A 22,053-nucleotide genomic window follows, 5' to 3' on the forward strand; every position below is an offset into this window, starting at 1 on the left:
TGTTTCTAATTGCTCTTGAAGGTGGTGCTGAGTTACCTTGTTGGTCTGCTGCAGTCTATATGCTGTTGGTAAAGACACCAATTGTATTGTTAAGCAGAGTGTTCCAGGATTTTGACCCAGCGATAGTGAAAGATTGGCAAGATGTTTTCAAAGTAGGATGGTATGGTTTAGAGGGGAACTTGCAGGTGGCAGTTTATGTATTTGCCTGCCCCTACTGCCCTTGTTCTTCCAGGTAGCAGAGGTCATAGGTTAGGAAGGCGCTGTCAAAGAAGCCTTTATGAATTGTTGCACTGCATCTTGCAAATGATACTAATGTATACAATAGGAAATTGTGTTTAAAATGTTAGAAGGGCCACTAATTCATCTGACTCATTGGAATGCATCCTCCCAAACCATAAATTTTTCTGTTTCAGTACTGGCTTAAAACTTGTTACATTTCTTAAGTTTTCAAATGCTGATGAAAGACATTGATCTAAGAATAATTTTCTCTCCTCACAGATCTACCCGACCTACTGTGTATTTCCAGGAATACCTCTTTTCATTTCAGATTACCAGTAACTTGATTTGTTGACCATGTCTATGAAGGATCTTAGCAAATATACAAAGGAAGCTCGATTATCAGAAGGACCTGAGCAGGCAGTATTTCGTTCAGCTAATCAAATTCCAGATAATATAATTTAGCTGAGAATCGGGACCTTGCGATCTTGCTGGATGATCCAATATTTGGATAATCAAATGGCAGATAATCGAGGTTCCTCTGTATTTCTGAGAATACAGTATTTGTAGGAATACCTACAAGATTGTTCTCTCTAATCTTCTGTACAAAATCATTCTTCAGTTTCCAAGTGACATTGATTTTGCATATAGTGACTGGCAATGGATACCTACATCAATAATGTTAAAAATCACAACACCAGGTTATAGTCCAACAGGCTTAATTGCAAGCACACTCGCTTTCGGAGCGACGCTCCTTCATCAGGTGGTAGTGGCGGGCTCAATCCTAACGCACAGAATTTATAGCAAAAATTTACAGTGTGATGTAACTGAAATTATACATTGAAAAATTGATTGTCTGTAAAGCCTTTCAGCTGTTAAAACACAGTGATAGTTTCACTACTTTCATGTGTAAATCATAAAACCTTTTGTTTTAAAAAGATGCATTCTTGGGTTAGCTATTAACAATGGTGATAGCTAGACAATATGTTGAAGGTGTTGGCCCCCTGTGTTCTCTGTGTATGCCTAACCAATGTCCTGTGCAGTCACAACATGACCTCCCCACTCCTATACTCAATATGTCGACCAATAAAGGCAAGTGTACCAAACGCCTTCTTCACTACCCGATCTACCTGCAACTCCACTTTCAAGGAACGGTGAACCTGCACGCTGTTCAGCAACACTCCCCAGAATCTTAATAGTAAGTGTACAAGTCCTGCCTTGTTGTGCCTTACCAAACTCCAGCACCTCACATCTATCTAAATTAAACTCCATCTGCCATTCCTCAGCCCATTGGCCCATCAGATCAAGGTCCTGTTGTACTGAGGTAACCTCCTTTGCTGTCCACTACACCACCAATTTAACCATACCTCCTATATTCACATCCAGATCATTTATATAAAATGATAAAAAGTGCTGGATCCAGTGCACATCACTAGTCACAGGCCTCCAAACCGAAAAGCAACCCTCCACCAGCACAGTCTGCCTCCTATCTACTTAATCTAAGTTCACTAATGAAATACTGGACAAAGTTGGATGGTCTAATAGGATGGTAATAAATGGATATTGTTGTGTAAGTATAGTAGAATGTCACCGAGTCTGATCATATGACGTAATGATGATGTCTGCCTCTTTTGGTGAGAAACATATTAGTCTAACAAACTTTGAATATTAGTCTAACCTTGTTGCTTGCAGAGTAAATATCTCCTTAATAAAGCTCCTGCTATTTAATACTTCAGCCTCCTGGTCCTTCTTGAAGTGTAACAGTTATAATCAGTCTGAATATGAGAAAAGGAGGGAAGATTTTCTTGCACCCTGGCTAACCTTTATCTTACAATCAACATCACCAAAACAGATCAGGAGCTCAGTGATAGCTGTGGAACCTTGTCCTGCAAAACTGACTGCTGCATTTTCCTGCATTGTAACAGTGATCCATAATTCAACACAAATCCAAAAGGATGCTATGATCCCAGCTGATGTCATTACTGGACAAGGCAGACCCCAGACTGAAATCTGGTTTGATCGATCATAGTGTGTTTTGTTTTGGTTTTAACAGGGTTGTCTTTCACTGAGACATAAGCTTGCACTGGTGCAAATTTTGTTTCAACAATGAAACAGAAATCTATTAACAAAAGAAATGAACCAATTTGTTTACATTAAACACATACTTAAAAATCTTTAAATGGTTAAAAATATAATCTCATTAATCCTGAAACATTTCCTTACAGATCCTCAAAACACCCTTTTACAGCTCCCAGTATAATACCCACTCCAGAGAAAAATCTTTTTCTAACACCTCGTTAGGCTTAATTTAACTGTGACTTCAACATTAAGAAAATCATGCATTTCATATAGAAACTAATATACTTACAAATGTTCCTTTGAATTGCCCTGGTGCTTTGTACCAAGCAGCATTATTTCCATTCTCACAGACACACAGATGATCCATCAGGCCATTGCAATACACAAAACATTTTCCTAACGATTACAAGTATTTAAAATTAGTATACATTTACAGATTAATGCCATATACAAAAATTCATAGCCCTACTGGACCAAAGGGCTGTTCTCTCATTAGGGAGAGAGATAACCGATGGTGGTTTGACCTGAAGGTCACCATACCTCAGGGGAGGAGAGAGATTAAAAAGAAGAGTCCTTCATGGCAACTTCAGATGATGTGGAAATTGAATGCAGGCTGATGGCAATATACTGTTATCACAAACCAGCCACGTGAGCTAACAGACCCTTTGAGTAAAGTTACCATAGTCCCAGAGGACCATAGGGCTCATTAGAGAGAAATGACTGGTAGTGGTTTAACCTGAAGGTCACTACACCTCTGGTGAGAAGGAGATCTCTTCGTGGTAACCTCAGCCAGTGTGGGAATTGAATCCATGCTGTTGGTTTCATTCTGTATTGCAAACTCATTGTTCAGCCAACTGAGCTAACCAATTCCATTGGCCCATGCCAGAACAGGTAATGTTGGCAAACACTGGTAGCACAGAATTTTCAACAACTTTAATAGATCAGTAACCAAAGAGAAGAGTGGAATTCATTTCTATTTTTACCCAGTTCAGTAGCATATAAGTTAAAAATGCATTGCACAATCATAAATGCTGTAGTTTCAAAACATTTGTTGCAGCCTAGACAATTATTTTAAATCAACAAACAAAACATGGTGGTACTCAACTACTCAATAAGGGAGATGTGAAAAGCTTTGTTCAAATTAAATATTTAGCTTGTATTTATTACCTTTATAAAACGGAGTCCTCTGTGCTTGCAGCCGTATTTTAACAACATCAAATGGTGTAACTGAAAAGCATTTTAAGATGATTCTTCAAGTAATAGACAAAATGATGGTATGTTATCAAAAACAGGTATACATAAAAATATGGCCTAATTCTAAACTTAAATAATGCATTTAAACACAAAGACTAGTAAATTTAACCATAGAGAATCTGGTATACTTAAGAATAAAAATTGTTTTGACATTAAAAACAAATTCTAAAAACTAAGCTCCAATACAGAAATATATATACAGCTGAGAAACACCACATATTGCGAATTCCATTTGTTTAAGGACACTGACATCTGCAAATCTAGTCAAAAGTTCAAGAGGAACAAAAATACACCAGCAATTTGCTATGACCATAACAGCACATTGACCAAGCTTTCATCCAAGAAAGAGTACCTACTCAAAATTTTTTTTGAAGTCAAAAAGACTTCAAAGAGATTTGATAATACATCTTGATACATCATCTTTGGTAAAGTTCAATATTTGCTATATTCTGTCTCTCCTCAATTTTTGTTTGCCAGTAAATTTCAATACTGCCCTCTCAGTTTCCAAGTCCACACAGACACAGATTATAAATTAAACTGAAGTCTATATACACAAATACTTATATTTGAAATACAAAAATTCAAAAAATAAATGCACATTCTTACCAATCAATGAAGTCATGAAAGCACCTGAACATGAAGCTATCATTTGTTGGATAGGTGTAATTCCATTTGTGCCAAGGTCTGACTGACGGACAGCCATTTTGCTTCAATCTACTGTACTGCAAAGAAAGTATGACATGAGATAGTTATTCCAATATTCAAAGAAATAGTACTGGCAATTCAGATGGTTGTACTACTATTAAGAATTCTATTTAGTACTGGTCACAGTCTTCACAACTCAAGAGCTTTTGATCATCTGTCCAGATATCTCCTTAGGTCTGCCAGTGTGAATGTTTGGTAACTCAGCCTTGAAGCACATTGAGATATTTTACTTCATTAAAGATACTAAAAAATATTGCACACATTCAGTTGTTGTTATATAAAAAAAGCTTTTTTTTGTTCTAAGAAAATATGGCGAGAATTCACAAGTTATATCATACTTGGGTATTAAGTTATCTTCATATGGAAAGTCGAGTAACATGTCCACAAGGTAAGGATTGTAACTTTCCAAATTCATTTCTTTTTGGACCAGCTAGGTACTAGCTGACAACAGGGTGTTTGACCTTAACAACTGGGCTACATTTGAACCCTAGTCCCAGAACTGAAAAGCCAATAGCAATCTAATCAAAATACAGTTTTAAGTTGTGTTTGCAATCTTGCTGCAAAGAAAAAGAGACAAATCAAAATCAGCCAATTAGAGTATAGTGGTACAGAATCAAAGCAATATATATTTTTTATAAAAAGCAGGACAAATCTAACCCAGCCTAATATCACCTCATAAAACATCAGCAAGGTGATAGAAAGGTGTTAATCACAATGAGAGTGGAAAAAGCTCAGCAATAACAGTTCTTAAATATTCATTCCAAGTAATACACTGTAGATTCCGTGTATATTATTTACAAAATACAGAGTATTAATTCACAAAATTAAAAAAAAACACCAGGTTATAGCCCAATGGGTCTTTATTGTCAGTAATCACTTTCAGAGTTCTGCTCCATCTTCAGGTAGCTGTGCAGCAGGATCATAAGATACAGAATTTATAACAAAAGATCACAGTGTCACACAACTGAAACAATATATTAAACCAACCTAGATCTAGGTTTGTTCAATATATCATTTCAGTTGCGTGACACTGTGATTTTTGCTAGACATTCTGTATCTTATGATCCTGCTCCACAGCTACGTGAAGAAGGAACAGCGCTCCGAAAACGAGTCCTGGCAAAAAAGACCTGTTGGACTATAACCTGGTGTTGTGTGATTTTTAACTTTGTCCACCGCAGTCCAATACTGGCACCTCTGCATCATTAATTCACTAAGACATTTTCAAACCTTCCCAGAGTTGCAAACTTGACCAATCAAAAGCAGAAGGGCAGTTTACTAATGGAAAACCACCTCCAAATCAAACACCATTGTGATTGGATAAATATTTATACATGGAGGAAGTAATGGGATAGAGTTAGATAAAGTGATCTTAGTAACCAAAGAGAAGGCTATGCTTGAAAACAAGCAATATGCCAAGCTTCTGATGCAAATTAAGTTGGCCAGCAAGAACAGTGGAGTTAAACCCAGAAACAGACATGCAAACAGGACTCAAAGGCGACGTATTTGGGTAATTGTATGATTCAGCATTTCCAAATGAAGCAGTATTCATGAGACGTGTCTTTATGGAAACTATGATTAGTCATGGTACCTTAAAAAGGAAGGGAAGGCTAGAGTGGTTTAGGTAGAGAATTCCAGAGTTTACAATGCAATTTAAAACTGGGAATGCTAAAGAGACCAAAGTTCAATGACTGCAGATATCTTAGAGCACTGAAGGAGATTACAAAAATAGTGAGGAGAGACACCACGGATGGATTTTAAATCTATCACCTGCTTTCCAAATCAAGGTGTTGCAGATCAGTTAGAACAGGTGACAGGAACTGATACTCAAAAGGACACAGCAGAGTTTAGATGACTTTAAGTTTATGGAAGGATAAAAGATAGAAGGTAGGCTAGATGTACATTTGAGTGTTTAAGGTTGCAGGAATTAAAGTGTAAACAAGTGCTTTAGCAGCAAATGACGTGAGACAGAGGCAGAATCAAGTGATTTTGCAAAGGTGAAAATAAGCAAACACCTGGGTGGAAGCTCACTTCTGGATCACATATAAATATTAATTTCAAAACTCTCTTTCTCTAATGTTGGTCACTACAAAAGAATAAGGATACCTGGCCAATTACAACGTCATCTTTTACTTTTGATAATCAGCAAAGTAATAGAAGAGGTCGTTAAGGCTTTTGAGGCACAGTAGTAGGAACCCTACCTTTGAGTCAGAAAGTTGGGTTCAAGTCCCACCTGTTCCAGTGAAATGCCATAACCTGTATGAACAGGTCGATTCAAAATATCTAGAAGAGGTCATCAACAAAACCATCAACTTATTTCACAAAAACCCACTAGCACAGTTTAGAGTCCACAACAGCCACTGGGCTCATGCACTCATTATAGTCTTGGTCAAAACATGGAAAAAGAGCTAAATGAAAAGCAGCATTTGACAAGCATGGCATCAGGAATCAATGTAAAACTGCAGTCCTTGTGTCAGAGGCAACTTGTCATTTGTTGCAGTTATGACTAGCACCAAGGAAAGTGATTGCAGTTGTTACAAATCAATAATGTCCCAGGAAAGTGTTGCAGCAGATCCTCAGAATAAATGTTATGGGTACAATCATTTAAGCTACTTTATTAATGATATTCTCTCTACCATAAAGTCAGAAATAAGGATTTTTGCAATCATTTGCCATTTCGCAGATACTGAAGCCATATTTGATAATATCTAGCAAAACTTGGTCAAAATTTAGGTTTGAGCTTACAAGTTGCAAATAACATTCAGGCTTCACAATATGTCAAGCAAAGATCATCTCCACTAAGAGAGAATTTAACCATTTACCAGAGACATTACCATTGTGGAATCCCCTACAAACAACATCCAGAATAAAGCAGCCCTGTTAATCAGCATTATGCCTAACATTGAAGCTATATCACATTCTCCAGCACTGGCATCTATGGCAGTACTGTACATCCTGTTTCATTTGCTAGTCAACATTTGCCCCACACAGTCATAATCACAAAATAATATTTTGACAAATCATGCCTCAGATATCTCATCCTCACCAAAGTGTCTGCCACACTTGTATCAGTCTTTGATAGTATCAGTTAGGGTAACTCTGATATGGTTCTTGTGAAGACAAAGCCCTGTCTTCACACTGTGTTGTGTAGAAATACCATCATGCTAATAAATGGGATAGTTTTCAAACAGAGATAGCAAATCAAGACTGGACATTCATTTGGTCCTCTAGACTTTCAGCAGCAGCAGAATGGAACTCAAAACAGAATTTACAACCATATGGCCCGGCACATCCACCACTACATCATTTCAATGAAGTCAGAGATGAACCCTGGTTCAACAAAGCATGCAGGACAGTATGCCAGGAACAGCACCAGGCACACCTTCACTTTCAGTGAAGCTACAACATAGGACAATTTGTGTGCCAAACAGCAAAAGCAGTGAACGAATTGGTAAAGCTAAGCAATTCCACAATGAACAAATCAGATCTAATCTCTCCAGCCTTGTCACATCAAGGCACATAAACACTGAGGTTACCAGAGCAGATCAGAGGCTAGAAATTCTGCAGAAAGCAATTTACCTATTGACTCCTTATAGTCTATACATAATCGATAAGGCACAAATCATCCAATCAAGACAAATCCTGCTTGATTGGCATTACTTCCAAATATTTTCATTCCCTCGTCAGCAGCGATTTGTATCATCTACAGGATGCACTGCACAAGTTCACCATTCCTCTTCAGCACCTTTCAAGCTCAAGACTACGACTAAATAGAAGGATGAGGATAGTAAATGGGAACGCCACCACCTGCAGATTCCTCTCCAAGCAGTTCGCTCTCCTGGTTTTAAATATGTTGTCTTCCTTCAGTGCTACTGGGTCAAAATCCTGGGAAATCCCTCTCTAGCAGTACAGTTGTATGTTTCAAATGGACTTCATCAGTTCACAAGCACAACTCACCACCACCTTTAAACAGATGTAGGGATCTGAATTAAATGCATGTTCAGCCAGCAAAGCCCGTGTCCCCTCGAGGAATTTTTTAAAAAGTTACTTCATAACCCTCACAGACTAATCAGAAATGTTTGCTGGCTGGAATAGATTCAACTTTTGAACTAGCATAATCTTGTAACAGATTTCAAACAAAGCAATGCTTTTGCTTAGTGTTAGTGTCAACCTTCTTATAAAGAGATCATTGAAGTAATAAAACGTAAAAATCATTAATGAAAACCTGTCTATTTTAGTCAAAAAAATCGAAACAACTTCGTTTATATTGAAGCTTTAGCTGTTCACAAACATGAAAGTTTCCTTACAGACAACACAGAATGGTTTGGAATGAAAATGACTTACTTAATCACTCACTCCTGCTAAAAAGCAGGCCTTCTTTGGCAGACTATACAACAACCAAGGTGACCTTAGTGATATGAAAATATCTATGCTGTGACATGGACACAACTCAAAGTCTTTCGCGAATGTTGTTGTGCTGTTATAGTAAGCTGCACAAAATTCTTGGTAGTGTTCTATCAGCAAAACCAATAAATTTGAAAAAGATTTTATGTTCACAAAGTTAACTATTTAAATTAGATTATGGTTTGCTTATTAACTTTTCTCAGTTTAAACATGCTTAGCTGAGTCAATAGGCAACTCTTGGTGCCAAACCTTTAGGCAGAGTGGACGTGGATTGCCCTGAACAAGATGGGCTTTTAAGACAAGGTTTGCTGTCTCCCAACTTACACTTTTGTTGTTTCTCCGTAGCAAAGTGTTTGCTCTCTAACAGTGATTCCTATATTCAGGCCTGTTGAGTGAGGCTTCTCCAATGCACTATGGTGAGAGTTGTACAGCACAGAAATGGACCCTTTCTTCCAACTCTTCCATACCAACCAGATATCCTAAATTAATCTAGTCGCATTTGTCAGCATTTGGCCTGTATCTCTCTAAACTTTTCCTATTCATGTATTAATCCAGATGCCTTTTAAATATTGTAATTGTACCACCCTACATCACTTCCTCTGGCAGCTCATTCCATACACCTACATCCCTCTGCATGAAAAGGTTGCCCTGTATGTCCCTTTTAAATCTTTCCCCTCTTGCCTTAAAACAATGCTCTCTTGTTTTGAACTCTCCGACCCTGGGTAAAAGACCTTGGCTATTCACCCTATCCATGCCTCCATAACCCTCCAGAGAAAGTAGCCCAGCCTATTCAGCCTCCCTGTATAGCTCAAACCCTTCAACTCCAGCAATATTCTTTTAAATCTTTTCTCAGCCCTTTCAGGTTTCAGCAACATCTTTCCTATAGCAGGGAGATCAAAATTGAACACAGTATTCCAAAAGTGGCCGAATCAAATGTCCATATGCACATAACATTTCATCCAACTCCTATACTCAAGGCACTGGCCAATAAAGACATGCATACCAAACACTGTCATCAATACCCTAACTACCTGGGACTCTACTTTCAAAGATCAATGAACCTGCACCTAAGGTTATCTAGAGCACAACAGGACCTTCATCAGATAGGCCGAGGAGTGGCACTTGGTGTTTAATTTAGATAAATGTGAGGTGTTGCATTTTAGTAAGAAAAATCAGAGTAGGATTTATATGGTAAGGTCCTGGAAGTGTTGCTGAACAAAGAGACCTGGAAGTGCAGGTCCTGAGTTCCTTGAAAGTAGATAGGATAGTGAAGATGATGTTTAGTTTGATTTCCTTTATTGGTGAGAGCAATTTAGGAGTTGGAAGGTCATGTTGCTGCTTTACAGGACATTGGTTAGGCCACTGTTGGAATATTGTGTGCAACTCTGGTCTCCCTCCTCACAGAAGGATGTTATGAAACTTGAAAGGGTTCAGAAAAGATTCACAAAGATGTTGCCAGGGTTGGAGGGTTTGAACTATAGGGACAAGCTGAATAGACTGGGGCTGTTTTCCCTGGAATGCCAGAAGCTGAGGTTATAGAGGTTTCTAAAATCATGAGAGGCAAGGATAAGGTAAATAGACAAAGTCTTTTCCCTGAGTTGGCTAAGTCCCGAGCTACAGAACATAAGTTTAGGGTGAGAGAGTAAAGATTTAAAAGGGACTTGAGAGGCAACATTTTAACCTAGAGGGTGGTATGTTTATGGAATGAACTGCCAGAGGAAGTGATGGAGGCTGATACAATTACAATGTTTAAAAGGCAGCTGGATGGGTACATGAATAGGAAGGGTTTAGAGGGATATGGGCCAAGTGCTGGCAAATTGATTAATTTAGGATACCTGGTTGGCATGGACGGGTCTGTTTCCTTGTTGAATATCTCTATGTTGAAAGTACTGGCTTGCATTTGGTCTTTAACACTATTGAAGTTGAATATAACGAGCAATGCTTTGATACCCAATATCTAAACTCACAACTCAGATATGGAAGCTCTCTGTAATGATCCCATTCCCAGGAATGACGCTGGGGCTACAGCTACATAAAATATATTATGCGAGAGTAAGAGAAAATGGAGATGACACCACGTTAGAGACACAGAAAAATCTGCAAAACACAAGAACTGAAAGCTGTAAATGATTTGGGGATTAAATGTTTATGTAAAACAAGAGTAGGTGCACTTTAACAAAGCATAAGCTAATATGCTTTGAATATAAGAAAACTCTGGAAAAAGTAAGCAGTGATGTCTAAAAGCTAAAACTATTTTAACTGTAAAGTCCAAAAATCTTTAAAAGAACCAAATGAAAAAACAAATCATCATAGAATCCCTACACTGTGGAAACAGGCCCGTCAGCCCAACAAGTCTCCGCCGATCCTCTGAACAGCAACCCACCCAGACCCATTCCTCTACTCCATATTTACCCCTGACTAATGCACCTAATGTACACATCCCTAAACACTATGGACAATTTAGCCCAGCCAAGTCACCTAAACAGCACATCTTTGGATTGTGGGAGGAAATCGGAGCACTGCATCTGGAGGAAACCCATGCATACATGGGGAGATTGGGTGACTGTATGGAGTTTGCACCAAGTGGGAATTGAACCCAGGTCCCTAGCACTGTGAGGCAGCAGTGCTAACCACTGAACCACCGTGCTGTCCACAAAGTGCTGTTCCTTTAGCTCATGAATGAAAACTAAATCAAGTCTAAACTGTTTCTTTTTTGGAATCAAATTAACAAGTCCAGCATAATTGTATGCCAAGTACACCTCAAGGCTAAATGCCGACACTGACCTTCAAATTCTTTGATCACTTCACTCGTCTCTTACTAGTCTGCACAATTTTATACTGATGTAACATTACACAACAGTGCAACTATCACATTGAAAAGCAAATTGGGAAAGAAATCTAATCAGGCCATATATGTAACCAATTAACTTATGATCAGTTGATCACTGTGGGATTCAAGTATGTCAAGGTTTACTGCAATTACTGCCATCTGAACTACTGACATGTTTCTGAAAGATATGAGATACACTTTGTGACTGGAAAGTTTTCTCTACAACATAACAGCACTCAAACAATTCTGCAGAAACAAAGACAGAAACAGTAACTAATGCATAGTTGAAACACATGTCACAGCAATACAAAATTTAACTGTAATCATTGAATACAGTGTAAAAACAAAGTAGTTGCTGCAACTCACTTTATCTTCTGCACATGTTGGGCGGCATAAAAGCTAGCATATTTTGTTATCAGAACATTTTCATAAAATCACACACCCAAAATTGTACTGTAAAGTTGTCCCAGCTTCAATTTATTAAACCAGAATTAGTTTTACAATCATTTATGTAATTACAGATCTAAATAATTTATAAAATGAAAAAGTTCCCAAACTTAGGAGGCAAAAATATCCAATTTGAGACAGTTACCGTTACAACAATATTTGGCCGTATGATAAATGTAATCAATTTCAAACCAAAACTGCGGTTAAGCAAACACTGACATCTTGCAATATAAAACTATTTTGTATTACAATTTTGTAACTGAAAAAAAATAAAAAAACTAGCAATTAGTTTAATGAAAAATAGTTTCATCATAAACTGAAATATCATTCTGGTAAATTACATTTGACAGGCGAGCCGAAGTGAACCGTACTATAAGCACCATATTTCTTTCAATTACGGTAATGGTGAAATCATCAAAAACAAGGAGCTACATCAAGTTAGCTGAAGTAAACTGTGAGAGATTCGGTGCAGCAGGGAAGACGAAGGTTGGAAAACGATTTCACCGTACTGACTTTTTCGCCTCAACGAAATGAGAACAGACCAGTCTGACAGGACAGTTCAAACGAAACACAACGGGAGCCAAACGCAAAGCCTCAACTTTGGCTGGCTCACAGACCGACGGCATGAGGAGTTGCTTACCGACTCAAGGTGACCACCAGACTGTGGGGATGGGGTTGTTCCCAGGAGAAACTGCGGGGCCTGGGCTAGAATGACCATCCCCACACCTCTCTTCCCTTCCCCCACCCCAACCCCCACTAGGTCGTTCACACACGTGGCTTGGAAACTGTCAGTGTCACAGCCGGGGGCCTTCGTCCCGCTTCATCGCCGCAAGCCTGAACCCGGGACGTGCCGAGCGGCCACTGGCGGTCACAAGGCGAACGCGGCACCGAAAATACTCCCGCCGGCACATTCGCCATTTGATTCACCTCGGGCAACCCCGCTTCCTGTTCGGCGGACGACCCCCCCACCCCACACTTAATCCGGAATTTCACTCCGCAAGCGAGGCCCTGGATTTACTCGACGCTCTCGTCGGAACCTGGCACGCATGGTGAGTGTGGAAAGTGCGGGGCCGGTAACGGGGATGGTTTTACTTAGATCGCTGCCATTGCGTGAGCGGCGGGAAAAAGGAAAAAAAAAGACCTTGGAGAAAGTGAAAATAGAGCGGGTGGAGAAAGAGAGAGAGTCAGTGAGTGATTGACAAAGAAGGAAAGAAAGAGAGGGAACCGGAGGAAGGAAGTACTGTCGGTGAGTGTGCTCCAGGCCCTGGGGCTGATTGAAACCGCGAGAAGGCCGTTAAAGGAGATGGCGGCAGCTCGTTTATTCGAGAGCGGTTCTCTCCCGCAGCCACATCGTCCCAACGTTTAAAGGAGGACTTTGGTGGAAAGATAACCTTGGTTCTTCTCTCCTGCGGTGTTTACCTGTGCTGGTTCAACTTTTTGTTTTTGGCGCGGGGATTCTTAGAGAAAGAGGCCACTCGTCCATCGTCCCCTGTGCTGGCTCTTTAAAAGTGTTCTTTCGCCAGTCTCACTCCCACCCCCGTCCCCTTAACTCATACATTTAGCCCTTCACAAATATATGTCCACGTTTTCCCTTCGTAGGAACATTTGGAAGTTTCTAACCCAGACTCCGACCTGCTCTGTCAAGTGGTCTTGCGCGATCGTTTCCAAGAAGAATAACCTTGACCTACTCTTAGGAAATAAGGCAGGGCAGGTGACTGAGATGTCAGTGGGGAAGCACTTTGGGAACAGCGACCATAATTCTATTCGTTTTAAAATAGTGATAGAAAAGGACAGACCAAATCGAAAAGTTGAAGTTCTAAATTGGAGAAAAGCCAATTTTGACAGTATTAGGCAAGAACTTTCAAAAGCTGATTGGGGACAGATGTTCGCAGGTAAAGGGACGGCTGGAAAATGGGAAGCTTTCAGAAATGAGATAACAAGGATCCAGAGAAAGTATATTCCTGTCAGGGTGAAAGGAAAGGCTGGAAGGTAAAGGGAAAGCTGGATGACTAAAGAAATTGAGGTTAAGAAAAAGAAGGAAGCTGATGTCAGGTATAGTCAGGACAGATTGAATGAATGCTTAGAAGAATATAAAGGCAGTAGCAGTATACTTAAGAGGGCAAAAAGGGGACATGAGATAGCTTTAGCAAATAGAATTAAGGAGAATCCAAAGAGTTTTTACAAATACATTAAGGACAAAAGGGTAACTCGAGAGAATAGGGCCCCTCAAAGATCGGCAAGGCGGCTTTTGTGTGGAGTCGCAGGAGATGTGGGAAATACTAAGCGAACATTTTGCATCAGTATTTACTGTGGAAAAGGGCACGGAGGATATAGAATGTAGGGAAATAGATGGTGATATCTTGAATAATGTCAACATTACAGAGAAAGAAGTGCTGGATGTCTTGAAATGCCTAAAGGTGGATAAATCCTCAGGACCCGATCAGGTGTACCCTAGAACTCTTTGGGAAGCTGGGAAGTAATTGCTGGGCCTCTTGCCAAGATATTTGTATCATAGATAGTCACAAGTGAGTTGCTGGAAGACTGGAGGTTGCCTAACGTGGTGCCACTGTTCAAGAAGGGTGGTAAGGACAAGCAAAGGAACTATAGACCAGTGAGCCTGACCTCGGTGGTGGGCAAGTTGTTGGAGGGAATCCTGAGGGACAGGATGTACATGTATTTGGGAAGGTAATGACTGATTAGGGATAGTCAGTATGGCTTTATGCGGGGAAACTATGTCTCACAAACTTGAGTGAGTTTTCGAAGAAGTAACAAAGAGGATTGATGAGGGCAGAGCGGTAGATGATCTATATTGACTTTAATAAGGTGTTTGACAAGGTTCCCCATGGAACACTGGTTAGCAAGGTTAGATCTCATGGAATACAGGGAGGAAAAACAATGACTGCAGATGCTGGAAATCAGAGTCTAGATTAGAATGGTGTTGGAAAAGCACAGCAGTTTAGGCAGCATCCGAGGAGCAGTAAAATCAACGTTATGCGCAAAAGCCCTTCATCAGGAATAGAAACATTGATTTTACTGCTCCTCGGATGATGCCTGAACTGCTGTGTTTTTCCAGCACCATACTAATCTAGACTCTGGAATACAGGGAGAACTAGCCGTTTGGATACAGAACTGGCTCAAAGGTAGAATACAGAGGGTGGTGGTGGAGGGTTGTTTATCAGACTGGAGGCCTGTGACCAGTGGAGTGCCGCAAGGATTGGTGCTGGGTTCACTATTCTTTGTCATTTACATAAATGATTTGAATGCAATCAGAAGAGGTACAGTTAGTAAGTTTGCAGACGACAAGAAAATTGGAGGTGTAGTGGACAGCGAAGAAAGTTACATCAGATTACAACAGTATCTTGACCAGATGGGCCAATGGGCTGAGAAGTGGCAGGTGGAGTTTATTTCAGATAAATGTGAGGTGCTTCATTTTAGGAAAGCAAATCTTAGTAGGTAGACAGGATAGAGAAGAAGAGAAGAAGGCATTTGGTATGCTTTCCTTTATTAGTCAGAGTATTGAGTACAGGAAGTTGGTTAGACCACTATTGGAATATTGCATACAAGTCTGGTCTCCTTCCTATCGGAAGGATGTGAAACTTGAAAGGGTTCAGAAAAGATTTACAAGCATGTTGTCAGGGTTGGAGGTTTTTAGCTTTAGGGAGAGGCTGAATGGGCTGGGGCTGTTTTCCCTGGCGTGTTGGAGGCTGAGGGGTGACCTTATAGAGGTTTACAAAATTATGAGGGGCATGGATAGGATAAATAGACAAAGTCTTTTCCCAGGGGGAGTCCTGAACTAGAGGGCATAGGTTTAGGGTGAGAGGGGAAAAATATATAAGAGACCTAAGGGGCAACTTTTTCACGCAGTGGGTGGTAAATGTATGGAATGAGCTGCCAGAGGAAGTGGTTGAGGCTGGTACAATTGCAACATTTAAAAGGCATTTATATGGGTATATGAATATAAAGGATTTGGAGGGCTATGGGCCAGGAGCTGGCAGGTGGGACTAGATTGGGTTGGGATATCTGGTCGGCATGGACAGGTTTGACTGAAGGGTCTGTTTCTGTGCTGTACATCTCTATGACTAACCATGTTTACTTTGGTGTCTGGCCAGTTCCTCATTCAGCATCACAAATGCGTGGATCAGAGATTGGTGTGGGAAAAATGGGTTTCGATTCATAGGGCATGAGCACTAGTACTGGGGAAGAAGGGACCTGTTCCGTTGGGACGGTCTTCAAATGGACCATGCTGGGACCAGAGTCCTAGCAAATGGCATAACTTGAGCTGTAGACAAGGCTTGAAACTAATTTATGGAGGGACGGCTTACTTATAGGGGAAACTAGAAAACCCGAATTAATGGAGGAGGTAAGAGTGCAGAAATCAGGAGAGGTTCTTAAAATCTCCAGCACAGACACAAATTGAACAGAGTGTATTGAAAGGCTTAGCAATCAAACTTTGAGCACACCGGACAAGCAAATGACAATGAGAAGAGGGACGGTTAATACAGGATTGATGGTGTTGTATCTGAATGCACGCAGATGGGTAAGGTAAATGAGCTTGTGGCACAGATTAAAATTGGCAGGTATGATGTGGGCATCACGGAGTCGTGACTGCAAGGGGATCTGGATTGGGAGCTGAATATTCAAGGATCGAAAAGATAGGCAGGTGAGGTTGCCTTATTCATAAGAAATAAAATTAAATCAATAGTAAGAAACAAAGTAGGGGGTCAGATGGTGTAGAATTGAGGAATCGCAAAAGGTAAAAAAAAAACATAGTTGGAGTTACATAGGGGCCTCCAAACAGTAGTCGGGAGCTGGGGTGCAAGATACACCAGGAGATAGAAAATATGTTTAGGAAAGCCAAAGTTACAGTGATCATAGGTGTTTTCAATATGCAGCTAGACTGGGAAAATTAGCTTGGTAGTGGATTACAAGAAAACGAATTTGTGGAATGTCTACGAGATGGCTTTTTGGAGTAGCTTGTGGTGGAACCCACTAAGGAACAGGCAATACGGATGTAGTGTTGTGTAATGAGGCAGACTTGATAAGGGAGCTTAAGGTGAAGGAACCCTTTGGCGGGCAGTGATCATAATATGATTGAATTTACTGCAATTTGAGAGAGAGAACATAAAATCAAGGGTAGTGGTATTACTGCTGAATAAAGGCAACTACAGTGGTATGAGGGAGGACCTGGGTAGAGTCGACTGGGAGAGGAGCTGAGCAAGAAAGACAGTAGAAAAGCATGGCAGGGGTTTTTGGGAGTAATTCAGGAGTCAGAGCAGAGATACATCCCGAGGAAAAAGAAATATGCTACAAGGCGTATGAGGGAACTGTGGCTGACTCGGGAAGTCAGGGATAGCATAAATGCAAAAGAGATAGATATAATGTGGCGAAGAGCAGTGGGAAACCAGAGGATTGGGAAGCTTACAAAGACCAACCAAAAAAATGAGGGAGAAGATTTAAATATGAGGGTAAGCTAACAAGTAATATAAAGAAAGACTTTAAAAGTTTATTCAGATTATAAAGGGCATTTATCGATAGAACATAGAACAATACAGCGCAGAACAAGCCCTTCAGCCCTAGATGTTGCGCCGACTGTGGACTATTCTCAGCTCGTCCCCCTACACTATCCCAAAATCATCCATGTGCTTATCTAAGGAGTGTTTAAATCTCCCTAATGTGGCTGAGTTGACTACCTTAGCAGGTAGTCCAGGCATTCCACGCCCTTACCACTCTCTGCATAAAGAACTTGCCTCTGATATCAGTCTTAAATCTATTACCCCTCAATTTGTAGTTATGCTCTCTCGAACAAGCTGACGTCATCATCCTAGGAAAAAGTCTTTCTCTGTCTACCCTATCTAATCCTCTGATCATGTTGTATGTCTCTATCAAATCCCCCCTTAGCCGTCTTCTTTCCAATGAGAAAAGACCCAAGTCTCTCAGCCTTTCCTCATTGATGTTGGAACTGTTTCCCTTGAGAAAGGTAAAAGGAGATTTGATAAGTTTCAAGACCATGAAGAGTCTGGACAGATTAGATATGATTGTTCCCACTCAAAAGAATCGAGCATGGGAGGGCCCAACTGTAATAACTGAAAAATAACTGAATGCAGTGAGAAAATAAACTCTTTGTTACAGCTAGTAGTTTGGACTGGACTGCCTGGTGGCATATTCACTTGAGGCCTTCAAGGGCTTGCATAATTTAAGTAGAAACAATACACAGGGCTGCAAGGAAAATGGTATTTCAATAATACTAAGATACAATGCTCCATGAATTAAATGGTAGTGTGATGATGCAGAGAACATGGTTCAAATGGTTGCCTCCTGCAACACACAATACATATTCTCATAATAACATATGAAATGGGGACAAGAGAAGGATGTTTAGCCCCTCAAGCCGGCCCTACCATTCAACAAGATAATGGTTAATCTTCCCCAGACTCCTGTGCTCTTTCATATAAGTGCCTTGTCATCCGCAACTCCCTGATATTTTAGTGAACCGCTTTTGAACTGCCTTAATGTCAGGATATCTTTTCTTGAAAATGGGGACCATCACCTTCCATAGTACTCCAGATGCAGCTTCACCAATACCCTGCACAGTTGTGACAAGACTTCACTATTTTGAACTCCAAGCCCTAGAACTACAGCTCAAAATTCCATTTGGGCTTTAATTACTCAGCTGCATCTGCATATAACTTGTGTTTCAGGCAAAAAAAAACACCAGGATCCCTCTGAGCTGCACTTTTCTGGTATCTCTCTACATTAAGTAATCATCTACCATTTTATTGTTCTGACCAAAGCGTGGGACCTCACTCTTATGTTAAACTCCTTCTGCCAAGTTTTAGCCCATTCACTCAACTTATCTATAATCTTTGTAGAATCTTTGTCCTTATTAAAACCAGCCCTTCTGCCTATTTTGTATTAGATATATAGATGGATAATAGATTCCCTACAATGTGGAAACAGGCCCTTCAGCCCAACAAGTCCACACTGACCCTCCAAAGAGTAACCCACCTAGACAAATTTCCCTCTGACTAATACACCTAACACTTTGGGTAATTTAGCATTGCAAATTCACCTGACCTGCACACCTTTGGACTGTGGGAGGAAACTGGAGCACCCAGAGGAAACCCACGCAGACATGGGGACAATGTGCAAACTCCACACAGACAGTTGTCCGAGGCTGGAATCAAACCTGGGATCCTGGTGCTGTGAGGCAGCAGTGCTAACCACTGAGCTACCGTGCCGACCCCAAATTTGTCAGAAAATTTAGGTAAATTATATGCGCTCCCCTCCTCCCGTGACCCTCTCAGTCATTAATATAGACATGAAATAATTAAAGCCCAAGGACTGATCCTTGTGGCATTTCACTAGTAACATCTTCCCAACCTGAAAAAAAATGCCCACTACAGTAATCCCAAATCTCTGTTTTTTGTGTATGAACCAATCCTTGATATCTGCGAATAGATCACCCCAGTACTTTGAACTCCTATCTTGTGCAATCTTCAATAGGATCATCCAGATATCCTGGATGATTTTATCCCCAATATTCTAGATTTATTCCTGATCCTTTCGACTCACCAACCATTGTTATACTGATCTGTATGGACAATTATTTGTCTTGTTAATTAGTTTTGTCTCATTTCTAGGGACCCTCAACTGGGTAACTGGATTTTTAATATACTTCTCACCTTCATCAATTTAGTAATTAGAATGATCGAGAAAAAAAATACTCTGCGATGTGATGGAATTCACCTTTTATACTGTTAAATACAGCAAATCCTTTTTAGCAATTGGCTTACTGGTCTGAAAAATAAACATGGGGTGTGAAGACATTCACCCAATCACAATTGGCCATGAATTGATTATTAACTTGTATTTTGATCCCATGTACACATTGTTTAGATATCACATGCAGCATTTCAACAATGAATGCTTGGGATGTGGTTATTGTAGGCAACGTTGAATTTTATTGCCCGACCTTAGATGCCCTGGGAAGACAGTGCTGACCCTTTTCCTGATATGTTGCCAGGCCGCAACAATGAACAGTTGTCACTTTGGTCAGACTGGTTAGCTGGGTTTCATAACCAATACCTTCTTGAGTGCTTATTTTTAAACCCAATTAAGAGCTTTTATTTTAGAAACTGAATTTGTATTCTCAACTTACGATGTGTTAACCATGTTATCCAGATAGTTAGTCCAAAGTTAGTTAGTCTAGTCATTTTATTCAATTTCAGGATTTTTTTATTTGTGGGACGTGGGCATTTCTGTCTGGGCCAGCATTTATTCTCTATCCTCAATGATCTTGAGAAGATCGTAGTGAGCTGCCTTCATGAGGTGCTACAGTCTATTTGCTGTCAGGAGAACTGCAATGCCATGAGGAAGGGTTAATCCAGGATTTTGATGCAGTGCCATTGAATGAACAGTGATATATTTCCAAGTCAGGATGTTGAGTGGTTTGGAGGGGACGTTGTAGATGATACTGTTCCCATGTGTCTGTTGCCCTAGTCCTTCCTAATGGTAGAAGTTGTGGTTTTGGAATGTTCTAAGGAGCCTTTATGAATTTCTGCAATGCACCGTGTAGATGGTGCACACTGCTGCTATAGAGCAATTGGTGCTAGAGGCAGTGAATGTTTGTAAATGTGGCGCCAATTAAGTGGGCTGCTTTATCCTGCATGGTGTCAAACTTCCCAAGTGTTGGAGTTGCATTCATCCAGACAAGTGAAAGATTCCATCACAATCCTGACTGTGTCTTCTGCATGGTAGACAGACAGACTTTAGGAAGAAAAGATAACTCTTTTCTCATACTTTTCTGTTTAACAGCAAATCTTGAAGAAAGTCAAAATTCTGATGTCCAAAGTTTGCTGTGTTTTACTGATAACTGGCATTGCTGCTAATGTCATGTGGCATTCAGCATTTTTGTTAAATAGATCTTGTCTTAATCCTACCATGGTTCTTTGAATCTAGAAAGTTGTTAGAATGTTATTAATGAAACTTAATTATTCACTTTATTGTTTACAAAGTAACTTCAGAATGTGTTCCATATATTCAGATTGAACCTAGTTTAAAATATTTTCTGGAACCATAGCATTATTTGTAATAAGATGTGTGCAAACACCTTTTAGTTAGGTAGCCATGTGCAGAGGATACATGTTGCAGATCGCTAGAAACCTTGTATTATTAACCTGCTTAGATTTGGGGAGGTCTGTCAATTGTTTATCTCACTTGTTTTTTGGTGTAAATGATTTAGACATAGCTATGGGGAGCATAATAGTGAAATTTTCTGACCACTCAAGTGGAATGTTTGACTAACAGCAAGTGAACTCTAAGCTACTTCAGGAGGATGTAGATAACTTGTGGAAATTGGCAGATGCAATTTAAGAGAAGAAAATCAAGAATTCCAAGTTTGCTTAAAATTAAACTTGGGGCGTACATGGCATTAAAGGGGCCAACGTCGATTATCAGCCGATAGCTGCACTTCAGAAAGTGATGGGCAACTGCTTCCTTAAATCACAGCAGTCCAAATTTTGAAAATATACTCTCAATTTTTCAAGATAGACAAGTTCAACATTTTTAACAAGCAAATAAAACAGGAATAGTGATATATATCCAAGTTGGATGGTGCGTCTTGAGTTGTTCACCTATGCCTTCCGCGTTTTCACTGGTAAATGTCGTGATGCCCAATGGGAAAAAAAAATGAAAGACTATAGAGGAACAATGAGCCACTTGATTTAAATATTCAGTTCTTGTAAATGTTACCTTTCTGGTCTGTTGTGTTTCATAAATTGGGAAATTGAATGCAGCAATTTCTGTCATTCTGTTAGTCCATAACCTGAGAACTGAGAAAGAGTTGGCCCAGGAAATCTAGAGTCTAGGTTAGAGTGGTGCTGGAAAAGCACAGCAGTTCAGGCAGCAGCTGAGGAGCAGGAAAATCGACGTTTCGGGCAAAAGCCCTTCATCTGGAATAGAGGCAGAGTGCCTGCAGGGTGGAGAGATAAGTGAGAGGAGGGTGGGGGTGGGGAGAAAGTAGCATAGAGTACAATAGGTGAATGGGGTGGGAATGGAGGTGATACGTCAGAGAGGAGGGTGGAATGGATAGGTGGAAAGGAAGATAGGCAATAGACAATAGG

At 40.2% G+C, this 22,053-nt stretch overlaps 2 protein-coding genes across 7 annotated transcripts in view; one reads left to right on the top strand and one right to left on the bottom strand.

The window, feature by feature from the left end:
• LOC132815776 (probable mitochondrial glutathione transporter SLC25A40) overlaps positions 1-12,824 on the bottom strand; it is a 64,148-nt gene extending 51,324 nt beyond the window's left edge. Inside the window, exons 1-4 of one of the 3 annotated variants that reach the window (XM_060824967.1) lie at positions 12,573-12,824; positions 4,156-4,271; positions 3,463-3,522; positions 2,585-2,691 (exon numbers count right to left, since the gene is read on the bottom strand). In XM_060824967.1, coding sequence (XP_060680950.1) covers positions 2,585-2,691; positions 3,463-3,522; positions 4,156-4,252 — 264 coding nt within the window. In that variant the 5' untranslated portion in view covers positions 4,253-4,271; positions 12,573-12,824. The remainder of the gene's footprint in view (positions 1-2,584; positions 2,692-3,462; positions 3,523-4,155; positions 4,272-12,572) is intronic. The other 2 variants (XM_060824966.1, XM_060824965.1) reach the window with 2 other exon arrangements.
• Positions 12,483-22,053, top strand: part of LOC132815775 (protein DBF4 homolog A-like) — a 50,457-nt gene continuing 40,886 nt past the window's right edge. For 3 of the 4 annotated variants that reach the window (XM_060824961.1, XM_060824964.1, XM_060824963.1), the window contains exon 1: positions 13,044-13,178. The gene's annotated coding sequence lies outside the window, so the exon portion shown is untranslated. Of the gene's footprint in view, positions 12,982-13,043; positions 13,179-22,053 lie in introns of those variants that run through there. The other variant, XM_060824962.1, reaches the window with a different exon arrangement.

This window comes from Hemiscyllium ocellatum, chromosome 5 (assembly GCF_020745735.1).
Source record: "Hemiscyllium ocellatum isolate sHemOce1 chromosome 5, sHemOce1.pat.X.cur, whole genome shotgun sequence".
NCBI classification, from domain to species: Eukaryota; Metazoa; Chordata; class Chondrichthyes; order Orectolobiformes; family Hemiscylliidae; genus Hemiscyllium; species Hemiscyllium ocellatum.